Below are 19,126 nucleotides of genomic sequence, written 5' to 3'. Positions count from 1 at the left end.
TTCAAAGGGCAATCTGACTTTCAATATTTTGCAAACTTTCCAAAGGTGATGGTAGATGCCCATTAATTTGTGTTTCCAATTGTAAGTATTCAATAAAGCCAAATACATTTAAACACACATGCACTCACACACAGATGCAGACCCACACATATAATGACTATAATTCTGCTAAAGTCTGCTAAGGAAAGTTAAGAGATTATACAATAAATCTTAACATTAATATAAGAGACTCCATAATAATGGAAGGGTGATTCTAAAAACCCCCAAATGTGAAATACCAAATATACCTTAAATATCATCTTGGAATCTTCCTTGGATTTTTCAGTTAAAGTAGGAATTTCCCTGAAATAAATAAGTGCATAAATTAGAACACTGTTAATTAAAAATTAGAAAACCAGTTACTTCAACAACTTCCATACTTACATAGACTCTTCCTGACCATACTGAGAAAATAAAGTATCTTGTGAAACATCCAGATTATTATACATGGCAGGAATATCACACCTGAAAAGGATTTTTCATAAGCAACTTCATTATCTGGTATTGCTACAACTAGAAATTAAACTTACAATTCTACATCTAGTTACATTTTAACAACAATATAAAATCAAGGTTTAAATGCTTATTTTCTAGATTTTCCATGAAACCATCTCCCCTACCTTTTCCTCCCATACCTCAATAAAGGAATTGTTTAGAAACATTTAGCGCGTTTCAAGGCAGCCTTATACATTATGAAATGTAGTTATGCACAGTCTTTTTGACACTTAAAATATAGCACAGTATACAAATTATCTTATAAACTCAAAATTATGGTTTGCCACATCTAAATGTAAATATGGAGTAATCAATTCAAGATAAAAGTATTACAAACCTCTTTGTTTTGAGTACTTCTTTCTGGTGTTCAGTTAGTATTCTTTCCTTTGTTTCTTTTCCTTCTGGAGGTATAAACACAAAGTCAGTAGACTTTTCTTCTTCCAAAGGCATTTCACTCTTTGCTTTTGGAGTTGAAGACTCTAGTTTCAACTGCAAATTGAAAACGTTAATGCGCATTTTGAGTTTCCAAATTATTTTCCAATACTTCAATCAATCGCTCTTCAGGCACTCTGATAAAGGTTTTTGATAATGACTAGGAAGTCTGAAGTTCAAACTCATACAATATTCCTGGTTAATAACAATTAGTACCATGTCCTTAACTTTCATTCTGCCTCTATTAAATACTCAGAAAATAAAAATTATTATACCTCTTTAAAAAGTAGGCAAGGACTTCCCTGGTGGCACAGTGGTTAAGAATCCGCCTGCCAAGGCAGGGGACACAGGTTTGAGCCCTGGTCCAGGAAGATTCCACATGCCACGGAGCAACTAAGCCCGTGCACCACAACTACTGAGGCCTGTGCTCTGGAGCCCATGAGCCACAACTACTGAAGCCCATGCGCCTAGAGCCTGTGCTCTGCAACAAGAGAAGCCACCGCAATGAGAAGGCCACGCACCGCAACAAAGAGTAGCCCCCGCTCGCTGCAACTAGAGAAAGCCAGCGTGCAGCAGTGAAGACCCAATGCAGCCAAAAATAAATAAATAAAATAAATTTATTTAAAAAAACAAACAATGGATCTCCATTTCCTTTAAAAAACAACAACAACAAAAAAAAAAACAAAAGGTAGGCAAATGTGTGCTTACCAAAAAAGCATGGGCAAATGTTTTTCAGGCCAACACACAGAAATCAAGTGTTTTGGCAGGAGGAAAGTATATCTGCAGTTTCAAGTTGAAGCACTAACTACTCAAATTAAGTAAAAGTTGCCAAAATAACATGTCCTGCATACCAATAATATTGGTACCATAATGTCATTTTTACAAGTTTTCAGCACAGTTGTTTTCATTCTACTTTTCAGGTGCTACAAGACTGTGTCAAAGTTACTCTTTAAAAATAACATATGTCTTTCATTTTGCCAGGGCCATGGTCTCAAGATTCCAGAACACCCCTTTACTGGAGGTCCTGGAAGAAAAAATTATTACCTGAAAATTGGTTAATTGGCCACTAGCTACTAGATATTTAGTTTTATATATGAGCTTACAACAGATGTCTTGCGGATGCGTTCTCTTCTAATTCATTAACAGAAGTTCTACAACATTCTCCTTTCATGCTACCTATGTTATAGTTAATCTTATTTAGTTTCATTCCATCTCAAGGGGGCTGCTGCCTCGAGTAACTAAACAAATGCTCAGTGTTATGCAGACTTAACTTTACTAAGAAGTAATCATCTCCCAAGGCTTCTAGATTGCCATGCCATTTTAATAGTCTTCCCAGGCCACACTTTATTATTTCCCTACAATCTCATCTTTTATTTAGTCTTTAACAGGTTTTTCTTCCCATCAGAAGTTGTATATTTGCAGGCTACCATATACTTTAATTTTAAAAGTTCTATTAAATACACTTTGAAAAACATACTTTAGCTGGTGGTTTCATATTGTCTTTTGTATCCTTTGTTTGTGCCAAAAAAGAATCTCTTTTTCCACTTGAGGTTCTTTCCATGCCACTTATCTTCATATTTAACTGTGAATTTTCTGTCTGTTTTTGTAAAAGTAAAACAATTTCACTATGTGCAAATGTTTTTTATTTATCCTTTTCACATTTTGATAATTACAGTCTAATCAATACTCATTTCAAATTTCTTTTGACTATTCATATCTACTAAGATCATGTCAAAGAAAAGAAAGCCACTATCTGATGCAGTAACAGCAAAGATTTGTTGTCTCCAACTTATATAGCAATAGTTGTTTTGCATCCTGAAAATAACATATATCAAATAAACACTATAAAAATGAATCGAATTACTGAACTCAAATATCCCTCTTATTACTGGAAAATTTTTAAAAAGAAAAACCAAAGCCATAAATCTTTAAACAATAAAACATACATGACAGAAAATACTATCAGGTCCCTCCCAACAGAATATATGGCTTTTTCAGGCCAAATTACACTGAAGGAGTCTAAACAAGTCTAGATAAGAATTTTTATTTTACCCAAAACCCAAAACTAAGTAAGAGCATTTAGCTAGCTATAACACTTTTTCTCCTAAGGTTCTAAACAAAAACCGTGAGACTCCATTTGTTGTTGAATAGGAAAAAAGTGCCTAAGGGTGTTCTACCTGATGAGTATATAGTGCTTCTATCTTTTTTTTTTTTTTTTTTTTCGGTATGCGGGCCTCTCACTGTTGTGGCCTCCCCCGTTGCGGAGCACAGGCTCCGGATGCGCAGGCCCAGCGGCCATGGCTCACGGGCCCAGCCGCTCCGCGGCATATGGGATCCTCCCAGACCGGGGCACGAACCCGTATCCCCTGCATCGGCAGGCGGACTCTCAACCACTGCGCCACCAGGGAGGCCCATCTATCTTTACTCCTTAATCTTTAGACAGTAATCAAGTACTATTAGCCAAAGTAACCTTGGTCCAAATGGATAATGTGATATCAAGGATGTGTTTCTCTGGCAGAATGAATGAGATTCAATGCAAAGAAATTAGAAAATGAAGTGTAGCTCTTGCTTACATAGGGATTAGTAACTAGTATTCCCAGTTTATATAAAGCAACATTTAACCATATATTTCAATAATTCCAACCTCTGCAAAACAATACATGAGGTGCCATAGTTAAATAAAAAAGATCATTAATGAACAAGAACCAGAGATTATTTAAATGAGACTCCATGGTGAAACTGACTGCCCTTAATTCCTAAGTTTTCTAGGCCACACAACTAACTTTATGGAAAACTCCTGTTACGGAACACTTCTGTTCAGGTTTTACTTGTTTATCACTTCAGTAAAACATTCTAAGCTTTTGTCCTTTTTAAAACTACACTGAAACGCAATAAAAGAACTACTCAAACATCATGCAAAAGTAAACAACACCCCCCCCCAACTTACTGTATCTGAATATGGTCCACTGGATTCCTCAATAATTTCAACATTTTCCAAACCAGGCAACAGAAGCAGAGATTTCTGTTTGGCTTGTTTTAGTATTGGTCTTCAAAAAAATACATAAATATATATGCCTTAAGTAAGCAGTAACGATGACACATTAACAAGAACACTTTAATTATAATTTTAAAGTGGCAAAATACAGCCAACTTAAAGACCGTTTTTTACTCCACATATATAAAACTGGGAGAAATTACAGACAATATTTGAATTTTTCACTAAACTCTTCAGTTTCTGAATTTTATTCTTTAAGATATTTTCCAATTTTCCAAATTTTAATCATAAAATTTTGAGCAAAATTTTGAGCAAAAGTAGACTGTTACATTAAGTACACGTCACTTAGATTTAACAGCCATCAATTTCCTGCCTTTTGCTGGAAATTTCTTTTGTTAAGGATAATCTGAAATTGCTTTTTATGTTCCTAAAACTAAGGTTACTCTAAGGACCAAAGCAAAGGGTCAAATAATTTTAATAATCACCATGTACTCCAAATAATAATATTTCAACTAAGAAATCCTCTGCAATGACCCCTCATAAGGAAATTTCATGTTAAAACCAAAATGTCAATGCACAATCAGAACAGAGTAACTGTATAAAAGAGTTTTGTTGTTAGCATACTTTAACTCCTCAGGATAAATCAACATCGTCACGTTAGCAAATGTGGCATTCCAGAACTGAGCACTTTGTTTTCTAATCTGTTTATTCTTGTGTGAAAATACTATGCATAATAATGGCGAGATCTGTTCAAGAAGTTCACTGTCATAAGTCCCAGTGTAGCTGATGTGTAGACAAGAAATAATTTCTCCTAGTAGCTTTTCTAACTAGGAAAAAGAAAAAGTTCATTAGGATAACACTTAGAAATGTTACTTTTCAAACAGAAAAAATAAAAGCACAAAGCATACTAAATTAAACTCACAGAACATGCTATTATTTCAATTTTTTTTTTAAAAAGCTCCCATCACCTTTAATATATAACACTCTTTATAGGCCGGCAAGAACTTACTTTATCGAAACAACAGCTTGAATTCAAGCTTATTCTCCATTAACAGAAAAAATTATGTTTTCACATAAATTATAGGAGATTAATAGTTACCTACACAAGTTTTACCTATAAAACCTTGGAACCAATTACCTTCATATATAAAGGGATGAGACAGGAGATGAGTTATATGAATTTAAAGCAATATTAAATCTTTCTTTAAAAAACTATCCTTTGATTATATCCAAGTCTTGTTACTAAAAGTTCATTAAAATTAAGGTGTAATGACCCTTTAAAAAAAAATCAGTAAAATTATATTTAAGGAAGACAATTATTTAAATCCTAAAATTTTTCTTCATGAAAGTGTGTTTTATGGACAATGTCTATTTTTACCTTGTTGTTCATACAACTATATACTTTAGGAACTTCATCAAACCTATGAAGAAAAACAGAGTACCATTTATATTTTAGAACATTAAACCTAGAAATATCGTAATGCAGCACAAAAAAATGAGACACGTGTAGTGATATACAAAGGTGCCCGAAGACCTAACAAAAATTGTCAAACTGCAAACATTTAAACATGAAACAAACCTGTCTTTAAAATAGGAGTTAAAGAAAAACATCTGGAATAGACCTCAAAGTATTAATACTAGTCACTTGTTTCCATGCTTTTTAAAAAGCATTATTATTTTTGATGAAGCTTAAGGACTAAAAAAGATTTGCAAAAACTTAATGGATTTGGAGTTCCATTTTGTAGTTTACAAAATCTGTTCCTAAAGCTTTCTCTGTGAATTTATGAAAGACAGGCTGTATTATAACTGAACCACACAAGCTTGCTATAAAGAACATAATGAATTCTTCCAAAATGCTTCTTTCAAGTATGTTACTTGGGATTTTTTCATGTTGTTTTTTAGGCACCGCTTTCTTTGGTTCAAATGTAAAAGGTAATGTGAATTAATACAAACTTCTGGAGGGTAATTCAGAAATTTAAATGCATATACCCTTTGAACCAACCATTTCAATTTTAGGGCCCTGTTCTGCTATTTAGCGGCAAATGATTTATGTACACATATGTTCAAATGTGATATTGTTAGTTGTAAGGAAAAAGACTAGAAAACATATGTCCACCAACAGGAAATTGGGTGAAGTTTCATGAAGCCCTACGCAGACATTAAAAACAATGAGATTCTTAGGTGTATGATGCAAGATGCATCCAATATACTAAGTGCACACCATATATAATACTTAACTGCAAAGCAGTGTGTCAAGTCATATCTATCATACATTTAAGAGGTATGCTTTTTGTATTAACAGTTCTGAAAAGACATGCACTAAAGTAAAAAGAGGGTTGGATTAATCATGAAAAATAAAGTGACTTCCAATTTCTATCTCATACTTATTTATTACTTGAACTATCTTTTTAACAAAAGCATAGTTTCATATATTACCCTTTCCACTAAACTTTAGATTAAGATCTTTAACAGCAAAGCTGATATGAAAACAATAAACGTTTGCTACCTAAATCTAGTTATATATGTTTAATTCAAAGTTATTAAGCCAAAATACTTACCTTGACTTTTCGTAAAATAATGCCAGAGGTCTTGTTAAAGTTGCAAATATTTTTCGGATCATAGAAGGCAAAGAAATATGTCCAAGTACATTGGAAAGAATGCTGGTGATTGAGTTGCCAATAGCGAGGAGAGTATCAGAATGTACTTCCTTGAGGCTCAGAGTATGGAAAGAATAGATCACTCTCACAATAAGTTTAAATAAAGAAGCCAATTTCCCCAAGGGCTCCTTCTTCTTTTTGGACCAATCTGAAGGTCTCTGTGGTGCTAGGATAAAATTAAACTTATTAAAAACTCAAGTGTGTTGAAAAGTGTCACTGTTCATCTTTACAATTTATGTCTCACATTTACATGACATCTACATCTAATACATGTGTTTCTGTAGAGTGATACCCACAAATCTTAAAATGAAATACCATTAGTGGATAAACATCACTACAACATTATCTCTAAAAGAGAATCAGAGATAAGGGAAAACTGTTTGGCAGAGCTAGAATAAGAATTTCAGAAAAATGACTCTATTTTCTCTAAGGAATTTTTAAAATGCATTAAAATTTTTATTTTATAGTCTCAGAATTTCAACAACTAATTTGTAAGAAAACACTAAATTATATAAGCTGTGCTCCAAAATTAAAAGTTTAAAGTCCATTTAAAAAATAAGAAACAAGATTTCCCTTAGAATCATTGCTCCCTGGCTCATCTATAGTACACTAAATCCCACAAATTAATACTGAACAAGTCAGAGATCCAAATCCTCAGAAATAATACAAGGAAAAAAGCCTAGATTTAAAGAAAAAGATGTATCTGTCCAACTTTCCTTTGCACCCTTCTTAGACTCCATCTCTCTCCAGGGGTAAACCCATTATGTCTTGTCAAGAAAATCGTACCTATTCCAAAATTACCTTTGTTTCCCTCAAAGAATCCATTCTTTTAAGGTTAAGATATCTCAGATTTAAGAGAAAACTCTAATTCAGTGCTTATTAGTTAAAAATATCATGTGCTGAAATGAAAAACAAGTGTTGCTACTGAAAGGAAGTCAACCTTCTTCCCTAGAATCAGTTTCCCATACATGAATAATTTAAACTGGAAAGGCCACCCAGAAATTCTTGGCTAGTATGCTGAGGCTGAAGACAGCCTGTAGTCAGGGGAGCAGTTACATACAAGAGACTGATCAAACAGTATATATACTGAGGCAGGTAAATAGAGAAAAGGGATATCCAAGACCAGAATAAACCTTATGATATGAGAAAATAACTGAAAGTAAATCTAGAGAAACATAACTGTGTAGTTCACAAACACACCAATGTATTTCCCACCTCTGTCCACTCAGAGATCCAGAAGCAGTGACACCTTAATAGCAATGAACAGATTTTGGTTTCTAAATGCCATTCTCAGCTAAAAGGAACCATATTCCTTGGAGATATGGCTGGTTCCAGGCGGAGGCAGGGAAAAATATAAACATCTTATGTCAAAGTTCTCAAAGAATAATGGAAACATATGAAAAGGTAATAGACACCAATAAATTAAAGCCTACTGAATAACAGAAATCCATGCTGATAAAAACAAAATAAATAGGGGACAAAGGAAGCTATATCTTACGTTAGGATGTCACTTGCACCTGTAAGTGTCTGGTGCTTAGTGGCTTGATAAATAATTGTAGAATGGTTTATTATGGGAACATAATGAGATAAATAATTTAAATGGGGACAGCTTTTAGAATTAATGTAATTAAAGCAAAGGAGATAAACTCCTTGATACAAAGTAATATAACGTAATTAAATGAAACAATATGAACTACCACTTCGGGAAACATCATAGTGTTTTAAGCAAGAAGCATCAGTGGCTGAAAAACTCATGGGTAAAAGTATGCTGGGTTAACAAGGTATTTCCACGGTCTCAAATTACCTGCCACAAAACATTAACTTATTAATTATAAGTATTTACTAATTAACTTTACTGTGGAAAACCTGGCAGATACCATCTTAACCAAATAGTAAATGTTAACATCATTAGTAATGGGACAAACTGACGTGTGTGCCTGTTGACATAATGCACTGAAAAAAATACTCCTGTAGTATCCCAGTGAAGAAATGCAATCTCAATCTAATCTTGAGGAAATATTGACAGAGCCCAATTGAGAGACTCTCAAAAAGTAACTTTATTTGTATTTCTTTGCTTTTTTTAAAAAAAAAGATTTATTAATTGTAAAAATGAATAAATTTATTTATTTATTTATTTTTGGCTGCCTTGGGTCTTCATTGCTGCGCACAGGCTTTCTCTAGTTGCAGTGAGCAGGGCTACTCTCCGTTGCAGTGTGCGGGCTTCTCTTGTTGTGGAACACGGGCTCTAGAGCGCAGGCTCAGTAGTTGCGGCGCACGGGCATCTTCCCAGACCAGGGCTCAAACCCGTATCCCCTGCATTGGCCGGCGGATTCTTAACCACTGCGCCACCAGGGAAGCCCTGTACTCTTCACTTTTAAAGGTTGTGAAAGACAAGACTTGGGAAATGTTCTAGATCAAAGACTTGTCTACAACTACTTTGAAATGGTTCCAGGAAATAAAAATAAAAAGTATAAAGGGGAGTGGGGGATGAAAATGATGACAAAAGCAATCAACTGATAACTGAGAAATCTGAGTAAAGAATGTTTAGTGTCTGTGTATAATTTTTGCAATGTTTCTCTAAAACAAGTTACAAAATAAGTTATCCAAAAACTCTCAAAGTGATCCTTATGCATATTTATGAATAATAATAATTTTCTTTCAACTAGTTCTAATTTTTGTTTTATCTCTCCCTCAACTTTTGCTGGCAGCTTTTAGAAATCTCCCCTAGCTTCCATAAATTTAAACAGCAAGAACACCTCTTGCAAGACAAGGAATGAAGACAAAAGACTTCTAATTCTGGGTTTATAGATCATGGATATTCATAATTTTTCAGAAGTAACAAAATAGGTAAAATTATGTCCACCTGGAGCTCATCGTCTTGCCTTATCAAACTTCGGTGGCTTACAATTTTTCTTTTTTTTTTTTTTTTGCAGTACGCGGGCCTCTCACCATTGTGGCCTCTCCCGTTGCGGAACACAGGCTCCAGACGCGCAGGCTCAGCGGCCATGGCTCACGGGCCCAGCTGCTCCGCAGCATGTGTGATCTTCCCAGACAGGGGCACAAACCCGTGTCCCCTGCATCAGCAGGCGGACTCTCAACCACTGCGCCACCAGGGAAGCCCACAAAAAAATTTCTGATATCATTGGTTATATAACCTTTATAGTTAAGATATTTAGAGAATTTTATTTTTCGGACAAAGAGGTAATCAGATTAAGTGTTGTTCAGCCCAAAGGGGGGCTGAGATTAAAAACAAAAAATTCAAGCACATCCATTTCTGTGGCATCGAGGCCGGGATGCTCTGACCTGTAATACACTTTAGTCACATAACATGTTTCTCTACATTACTATTTAAAACTGAAACACCCCCCAAAAAAGCCAAAAACTCCCCCAAAAACCCCTAAAAATATTTTATGTTCTAGTAATCTTTACACTAATTCATCAAAGATAGATCTTATTAAAAGAAAACTGAGGGCCTTCCCTGGTGGCACAGTGGTTAAGAATCTGCCTGCCAATGCAGGAGACACGGGTTCAATCCCGGGTCTGAGAAGATCCCAAGTGCTATGGAGCAACTAAGCCCATGCGCCACAACTACTGAGGTTGTACTCTAGAGCTTGCGAGCCACAACAACTGAACTCGCGTGCCACAACTACTGAAGCCCGCGCACCTAGAGCCCATGCTCCGCAATGAGAAGCCACCGCAATGAGAAACCCGCACACCGCAGCAAATAGTAGCCCCTGCTCGCTGCAACGAGAGAAAGCTCGCACGCAGCAATGAAGACCCAATGCAGCCAAAAATAAACAAATAAAATAAATTTTTTAAAAAAAGGATATGAACCTTAAAAAAAAAAAAAGAAAACTGAGTATGTTCCCAATCTTTCAACAGGAAAAGTAACCTTTAAACATCCACATTTTTCATTACTGGAAGGTTCTTTCCTATACAATATGAAAATATATAATCACTGGTAGAAATATATAAGTTCAAAGAACCACTCAGTAGAATAAAATAGCTCAGTATTTATTACAATTTAGAATTAACCAAGGAACATAATTATAAAAATAAGACTTGTTATGATTTCAATTGTCCAATTTTATACAGTAAAAATTGAGTTAAACTTTTAGCATCATTTTAAATTTCCTGTAAAACCATAACTGATTAATCACTGCCACAATTTTCTATGCAGTTGAATGTCAACTCAATGATTATTTCAAATCAGCCTACCAAATAAGAACATTTTAACAAACGTCAAAGTTTTTTGTCCAGGTAATCCCTTGTACCAGATGGAGTAAGCAAAATCATTTGTATTATTAGACCATCTCTAAATAGGACAATATTTATGTTTCTGCATAATAAACAGGAGTTAGATTGGGGCAGGAGGGTGAGAGAGACACACACACAGAGAAGGAAAGAGAGCAAGCACGTGAGCTACTAGCCTAGTACCTACCATGGTTGCACAGCACCAGAAGCCGGCGAAACGAGATGGGAGAAGCTAGTAGGAGTTGCCCTGACGACAGTTCAGACAGCCATGTTGATGATATAGTAGGTAAGCAAATAAAATACTTACATTTAATTTTGGGCTGATACTTAATACTATATGGTGAAAAGTCGATGCAATCAACCATTACAGTAATAGTATGAGTGATCCTATCCAAGAACAATAAATTCTAGGAAAGAATAGTTAAGTATTATATTAGAATCTTTTAACTACTGGCATGGTTTATATAAAGTGTAAGCATGAACCAAAATATAAGACTTTAACTCCCACATATAACATATAGTAACACACATCATAGCTTATATCATTTAAGGTCCATTAAGTATATGGTTATGAATATTTCCCAGTTAACTGCTGTGTGCCAAGTACTGTACCTTTTTTTTGTTTCTTAATATTTATGGAAAACAATTCAGCTTTAAGATGCCCAGAAAACTCAGCATATAAACCAATAAATTGAGAATCGAAGAGCTAGGTTCAAAATTAGATTCTTTATCGAATTTCTCTTCAAAATTACAGGAGTGTTCACTAAACCCAGCAGAAACAAAACAAAATGTGAAATGTTGCTAAAGCTCCCCGATACCCTTTCCTCCTCCCTCCTCAAATCCAAATGAAATAAAAATAAACCCTTAGAAGCATCAGACATTTTTCTGCAAACTTTTTTTAAAGACACGGGGGGCAAGGGAGACTGAAAATAGAACAAAGGAAATCCCAGCACCATGAGTCAAAGAACACCTCAAAAATAGTGAGCTTTCCTATAAGAAACTGAGTAACAGAAGACACAGGGAGGGTTCTGAGAAAAAGATATGATGGTCATTAGAAAAATCAAATGGGTAATTAAAAGACTACTGAAATTAAAGTTCTATAACACAGTTGCTCTTCTTTTATTCTCCACTACCTTTCACTTGTCCAATTCACTGGACTAATTCACATGTCTGCCACTAAAGACAACCTCCCCCTGTCAGTGTTAAGGACCAAGAGGAGGAAGGGAGAGCCCCCAGTTAACCTAAGAAAACCACATGGAAGGTTCAGTACAGATGATACATCCATATAGAAAAGATGTTAAAGCTCCAGTGCTTCCTTCTTGCTCACAATTACAAGGCAAAGCTTGCTTGTAACTACAATTGGCTATCAAAGCCAGAAAAACAGGGGATCTCTCCTGGGTTAGAAAACACATTCCAGCTACCAATACTGTTCAATATTAACCTTTATTGACAAATATGAAGAAGGTGTGCTAAATACCAATAGAACTAATCCACGAGGAAAGAGGTAATAACAGAAAGGGAAGAAAACTACTATCTTCAAAGAGGAAATCATATCCACTTAAAAACATAAATGTAAAAATAAAACTATTATAAAACACCTCAGCATTTAAACAGAGGAAGAATGGAAACATAAGTATCAAGGTCCCAGAAAGCAGTACCAAAAATAAAGCAAAACACAAACAGATATAAAGAAAGAAAAGTAACAGACACAGAAGATGACACCTGAAGATCTAAGCACTCTTCCTGAGATGAAGGCACAGCTCTTTAAACTGAAAGGGTCTACCAAGTACTTAAAACAGTTTAAAAGATGCCTCAAGACACACCATGGTGAAATGTCTAAATTCTAAAGGCAAGAGGAAAACCCAAAAACTTTACAAACTAAAAAAGAGGTTAGTAACAAAAAAATTAAAAATTAGTGGGACTTCCCTGTAGTCCAGTGGGTAAGACTCCACGCTCCCAATGCAGGGGGCCTGGTTTTGATCCCTGGTCAGGGAACTAGAAGCCACGTGCATGCTGCAACTAAGTTCGCATGCCACAACTAAGAAGCCCGCATACCATGCTGCAACTAAAAGATTCCTGCGTGCCACAACTAAGACCTGATGCAGCCAAAATAAATAAATAAATAAATGTTTTAAAAATTATATATATAAAAAAATTATTATCAAACAATGCATTTGTAACAGTAGCAGTAAGAAAAATAAGAACAGTCTTAGATGCATAAGTTGTAAAAATGAAAAAAATTTTACAGAAATGAACAAATGAACAGTATCTTCAAAACTGATAAAAATTTTTCTGAAACCTAAAAATTGTAACTAATTACTTAGTTACATATTTGATAAGGCGTTATCAGTCACATACATGTCTGTTATTCCCAAAATACAAAAATTGGACAATGAGGAACTCCAATCTCACTAATGAAGATATACGCAAAAAATTTTAAAACACTTATCTACAATGTTTTAAAAGATTTTCACTGTGACAAAGAAGGGCATCTTAAGGACACAAGTTTGGTTTAACATACGGAAATGCACATTACCAACCGATCTCATATACTCCAGCAGCAACCAAATATGGGCAGCGAAGAGACCATACATAACAGCTGAAAAACAGCTTTAAAACTTCCAAAAACTCAAGCAAGCTTGGTTAAGTTTAGAATTAAATAAATATTCCTTAATAGAAAAACTCAACATTATAAAGATGTAAATTCTTTTCCAAATTAATCTATAAATGCAATATAACCAACCAATGACAAGCAAAGTCCCAACAGGGTATTTTATAAAACTTGATAGATTCTACATTTCTTGCAGAAGAGAACAAAGATGTAAGCCTATCCAAGACAATAATTTAAAGGTGAAAACTGAGGGTCAAGCTTCTCCCTAACAATTATAAAAGCCTTCAACAAATTCACTGTCTAGGTGGCCAGATAAAAGCCAGGGATATACATCAACAAGACAGAAAGTCCCTAACCTCATGGAGTGTGGGGGAAGTTACAGAATGAAGTACACAAATGATTTTGATAACAAGATGCTCAGACAGAAATTAACAAGACTAATTAAATTAAATAAGATTCTTTGAAGAAGGAAGCACAAACTTCAAGGGCAGTGGTAAGCAGTTCAGATTTTTCCTCCAAATGCAACAAAAAGCTACAGAAGTGTTTTAATCTCATTTACATTTTTAAAGTCGCTCTGACAAATACTATAGTACCAAAATACCATAATCAGAATTATGCCAATATTTTTAAAAAGAGAATATTATAAATACTTCTACTCTTCTCCGCAGGGGTAACCACTATTAAGAGCTAGAAAATCTATCTTTTCAGATGGAAAAAAGCATTCTTCAGAGTAATAAATAAATTTCAGCTGGCAAGAACACTGTATTCATGTACATATGTGAGCATAAATATGTAACTTATGGGTAGAAAGAAAGAGGTCTATTCTAGAATGATACATACCAAACTGCTGACAGCAGTTGTTCTTTTTATAGAGTAAGGGAAAGGAGTGAATAGGAACCTATATTTTTAGATCTACAAACTTCTAGAGGATAGACTTTAAAGAGCTAACAGATATGATAAAGCAAGGTCCAGGACAGTAAGGTCCTTGTACGGTTCATCTAGAATGGCACACACACACCACAGAGTAGTAAAAGCGTATCACTGTTAAATGGTCCTGATACATGGACCTTAGAGTCCAAAGACACAAAACTTTTTTGCAAAGCTGTTACTCGTTTTATACTAACTTCATTACTTATAAACTAAAAGCATTAGTAAATGACAGTTCACAAATGTTATCTCTATTTACTTGAAAAGAATCCTTTACATGCAAAAAAGGTCAGCATCAGGATAAACTCACTGAAAAGCCTTCATCTTCCAAACTGGACATTATCTTGGAAGAAAGTTCCTCACAGCACAAATTCTCCTCTGCAGTTGCCACCAAAGCTGCACAGCGAGCAAATGCTCTATATAATTCTGACCAAGTTTTAAGTAAGGTCTTCATGGTGGCCTAGTAATAAAAAAGAAATTTAGAAAACACATCTACACATCAAAACACCTAACAGAATACATCTTTAACATTTTTAAAACACGGTAACGTTTAAGGTGTCAAAGAGGAGACTAGTATAGGGTAGTGAGTTTGCCCACCTCCACAGAGCTCTAACTGAAGAACTGTAATAATGCCACAATACCAGCAATTATCAAAGGTCAAGAGGAGCTTCTCTCTTCCTTCACCACTTTCCTTTCTCCTAAGCTGATTATAGGTCATAAGAAAGTCTTGTTTTAGGTAAAATTACTGTAGGGGTTCATTATAAAGGGTGACATATTTTCAGAAAAATGCAAATTCATCAAGTAAAACTTTGCCTTACCACTGGAATTTTCTGTGCTGAAAAAACATGGTTTATCGGTAAAGTCAGTGCACAATAGATGGCACTAAAATTATGTTCTAAGGCATCACCTTGATTCACTTCATTGGTCTGAAACAAGAAAAACAATGAAAAAGTTAGACAAATTACCATCTAATTCTAGCCCGAAGTAGTAACATCTTACTATGTGTAGTGAGTAGAATTGTGTCTCCAATGTTGAGATGTTCAACAGATGGTGAACTCCTAACCTCTGTAACCTATGGAAATAGGGTCTTTGCAGATGTAATCATGCAATAATGAAGTCATGCCGGTTTAGGGTGGGCCTTAACAACCGGCATCCTTATAACAAAAGGGGAAGTTGAATAGACAGAAGATACTTTGAAGAATGCCATGTGAAGATGGAGGCTGAGACTGAAGTGATGCATCGACAAGCCAAGGAACATCAAGAATTACTGGAAGCTAAGAGAAGAATGGAACACACTCTCCTTCAGAGCTCCAGAAGAAACCAAACCTGCCAACACCTTGATTTTGAAATTCTGGCCTCAAGACCTATAAAAAAATAAATTCCTATTGATTTAAGCCATCAGTTCATGGTAATTTTTTAAGCAACCCTGGGAAACAACGCACTGTGTTTTAAGTCCTAAAAAAAGAATCCCAAAGGAGACTCCAAAATCTTTTACTATACACAGAAGGTAGATTCAAGCAAGGACTTATAAAAAGGGCCTCTAGCATCCTTTAAACAGTGGGAAATTATTTAGGAACATAAACTTTTTTTCTTCGGGAAGAATATGTTTAATGGAGTGTTGGCTCGAGCAGCCAAAATAAGGGCTACTGTATAACCACGTAACAAATTCTTTGGAGTCTTCATTCCATTTGAGAGTTATAACAGATGCTTTATCTGATGAACAGATAAAGCAGCTGATGACTATTAATAGTGACAGAACTTGAGCTCCATACCCTGACAATATTGCCACTTTTTAAAGTAATTAAACGTAAGGGTTAGTCAACTCTCAACAATTAATGATTTAGGAACTACAATATGGCTCTGAGGTAATCACCAACATAGGATCCTATTGACCATGGGATCCTAAGAATATACAGTCTAGTCAAGATACCCATATTATTCCCCGTAGTACAAATGAAAGAATCCAAGATATAAACAGGGGAATCTGTATATACCATGTAAGCCTTCTGGCTTTCTAATTACTGGAGAAAATGGACTGTTTAGTCCCCACTAAGTTATACTTTCTTGAATAAGGCAGAAACATGATGAAATCAACTAATCTAAAGAGTAGAAAATTAACCAATCCTGCAGAAAAAAATATGCAATATCTTCCATTCAAATACAAACTTCTATTCATATATCCCTGTGCTCTAACAAGGAAGAAAAAGAGGGAAGATATTAAATTTGGGGGAAACATGCAGCTAAAATATCATACCTGATTTATCCATTCAGTTAATGGGGTGACTATAATACTCCACATTCTCCAAACATGCTCCTTGTTTTCCAACTGCTTTGCATTTTGATTAATAACATTTAAGACAGAGTCACTGAAAGCTAGCGGTGAAGTTGGACCAGAAAGAACACAGCCTACAAGTGTTTCCAGGTTGAGAAAAAACCTGGAAAAAAAATTTTCAACTATGCATTAACTGTACTTTCTTTGAAAATACGTTAATTACATTATAGCAAGGTTATAAAAATAACTGACAGAAAAGACAAAAATGAATCTCAACTCTTATTTTGATTTTTTTCATTTTTAAAAAATTTAGAGTAAGTCAAAAGAATATCATTCATCACATGACAAACTTTCCAAGATAAACAAAACTGTTTGTTTAAAATTACCTTTCATCTTCTACACCACATGCCAATAGATTATTATTGAAAATTAACTGAATTAAGAACAAAGCAGGAGTTCCCTGAAAAAAGATGGGAGATGGCAATCAATCTTCCTGTTACAAACAGTATACCTTCTTGTTATACTTGTTTTCTACAATCAATTATGTGAAATACGACCGTTTTAAGCTTGAGAAATTTAACTTTCGAAATTACTTAGGAAATGACAAAAATGATAGCAAATGTACTTCCACAAACTACACACAAAAAGCAAGCTTTTAATCATAGCTGTTATATCTATGTGAGCAATTAAAGAAGAGAGAGATTCCAGATATAAAAAAAATGTTGACTTATAACTTGCTGGATCAACAATACCTACATCCAGAAGATATTAAATATACTTCACCATATGCTACTAACCCAATGCTACTAAGCTTCCAAAATTTGTAACAGTAACCTAAACTATTATTATATAAAAGCAAAGAGAAAACTTTCCTTCTAGAACCCTTTGTTTAATCCAGGAAAACAGTTCCATTAATAGTGCCATACTTAATTCTTCACATTAATTATAACTAGTGTACCTTATTTTATTGTGCTTTGCAGATATGGCATTTTTTACATATTGAAGGTTTGTGGCAACCCTATGTCGACCGAGTCTATTGGCACCATTTTTCTAACAGCATTTGTTCACTTCATGTCTCTGTCATATTTTGGTAATTCTCACGATTTTTCAAACTTAACATTATATGTCCTGACGGCTCCACTAACCAGCCATTATCCTGTCTCTCTCCATCTCCTCTGGCCTCCCCATTCCCTGAGACACAACAATATTGAATTTAGACTAATTAATAACACTACAATTGCCTCTAAATGTTTAAGCAAAAGGATTAGTTGCACGTCTCTCACTTTCAATCAAAAGCTAGAAATAATTAAGCTTAATAGGGAAGGCATGTCAGAAAGGCCAAAAGCTAGGCCTCTTGTGCAAGTTAGCAAAGTTGTGAACGCAAAGGAAAAGTTATTGAAGGAAATGAAAAGTGCTACTTCCATGAACACAAGTAATAGTAAGAAAGCAAAACAGCCTTATTGCTGACATGGAGAACGTTTTAGTGGTCTAGATAGATCAAACCAGCTACAACATTCCCTTAAGCCAAAGCCTAATCCACAGCAAGGTCCTAACTCCTCAATTCTGTGAAGGCTGAGAGGTGAGGAAGCTGCAGAAGAAAAGTGTGAAGCCAGCAGAGTTTGGTTCACGAGATTTAAGGAAATAGCCCTCTCCATAACATCAAAGTGCAAGGTGAAGCAGCAAGTGCTCACACAGGAGCTGCATCAAGTTATACAGAAGACCTAGCTATTTAATTAATAATGATGGTGGTTACCCTAAACAACAGATTTTCTACCTGTTGATAAAACAGCCTCGTATTGGAAGAAGCCATACAGGACTTTCACAGCTAGAGAGGGAAAGTCAATGTTTGCTTCAAAGCTTCAAATGACAGGCTGCCTTTTATTAGGGGCTAATGCAGCTAGTGATTCTAAGTTGAAGCCAATGCCATTTACCATCCCCAAAATACCAGGGCCCTTCAGAATCATGCTAAATCCACTCTGCCTGTGCTCTATATAAATGGAACAAACCCTGGATGACAGCTCATCTGTTTACAACATGGTTTACTGAGTATTTTAAGCCCACTGTTGAGACCTACTGCTCAGGAAAAAAAAAAAAAGAGAATCCTTTCAAAACAGTACTGCCCATTGATGATGCACCTGGATACCCAAGCACTCTGACGAAGATGTACAATGAGACTAATGTTGTTTTCATGTCTGCTAACACAAAATCCATTCTGCAGATCAAGGAGCAATGTCGACTTCCAAGCCTTTTTCAGAAATACATTTCATAAGGTTATAGTTGCCATAAAGAGTGATTCCTCTGATAGACCTGGGCAAAGTAAACTGAAAACCTTATGGAAAGGACTCATCATTCTAGATGCCGTGAAGAACATTCATGATTCATGGGAAGAGGTCAAAATATCAACATAAACAGGAGTCTGGAAGAAGTTGATTCCAACCCTCCTG

The 19,126-nt window shown here is 35.2% G+C and overlaps 1 protein-coding gene across 7 annotated transcripts in view; it reads right to left on the bottom strand.

Moving 5' to 3' along the window:
* Nucleotides 1-19,126, bottom strand: part of RIF1 (replication timing regulatory factor 1) — a 56,445-nt gene that overhangs the window by 16,115 nt on the left and 21,204 nt on the right. For 6 of the 7 annotated variants that reach the window (XM_082630266.1, XM_082630271.1, XM_082630270.1 and 3 more), the window contains exons 17-29: nucleotides 17,069-17,142; nucleotides 16,665-16,845; nucleotides 15,229-15,336; nucleotides 14,721-14,870; nucleotides 11,180-11,279; nucleotides 6,520-6,784; nucleotides 5,340-5,382; nucleotides 4,586-4,788; nucleotides 3,914-4,013; nucleotides 2,444-2,563; nucleotides 872-1,023; nucleotides 424-504; nucleotides 288-342 (exon numbers count right to left, since the gene is read on the bottom strand). In XM_082630266.1, the coding sequence (XP_082486392.1) occupies nucleotides 288-342; nucleotides 424-504; nucleotides 872-1,023; nucleotides 2,444-2,563; nucleotides 3,914-4,013; nucleotides 4,586-4,788; nucleotides 5,340-5,382; nucleotides 6,520-6,784; nucleotides 11,180-11,279; nucleotides 14,721-14,870; nucleotides 15,229-15,336; nucleotides 16,665-16,845; nucleotides 17,069-17,142 (1,632 nt within the window). The remainder of the gene's footprint in view (nucleotides 1-287; nucleotides 343-423; nucleotides 505-871; nucleotides 1,024-2,443; nucleotides 2,564-3,913; nucleotides 4,014-4,585; nucleotides 4,789-5,339; nucleotides 5,383-6,519; nucleotides 6,785-11,179; nucleotides 11,280-14,720; nucleotides 14,871-15,228; nucleotides 15,337-16,664; nucleotides 16,846-17,068; nucleotides 17,143-19,126) is intronic. The other variant, XM_082630272.1, reaches the window with a different exon arrangement.

Source organism: Mesoplodon mirus (assembly GCF_964341445.2).
Source record: "Mesoplodon mirus genome assembly, chromosome: 8".
In the NCBI taxonomy this organism is placed as follows: Eukaryota; Metazoa; Chordata; class Mammalia; order Artiodactyla; family Ziphiidae; genus Mesoplodon; species Mesoplodon mirus.
Note: the sequence above shows the minus strand (reverse complement) of the source record. Positions and strands in the feature narration are given on the sequence as shown.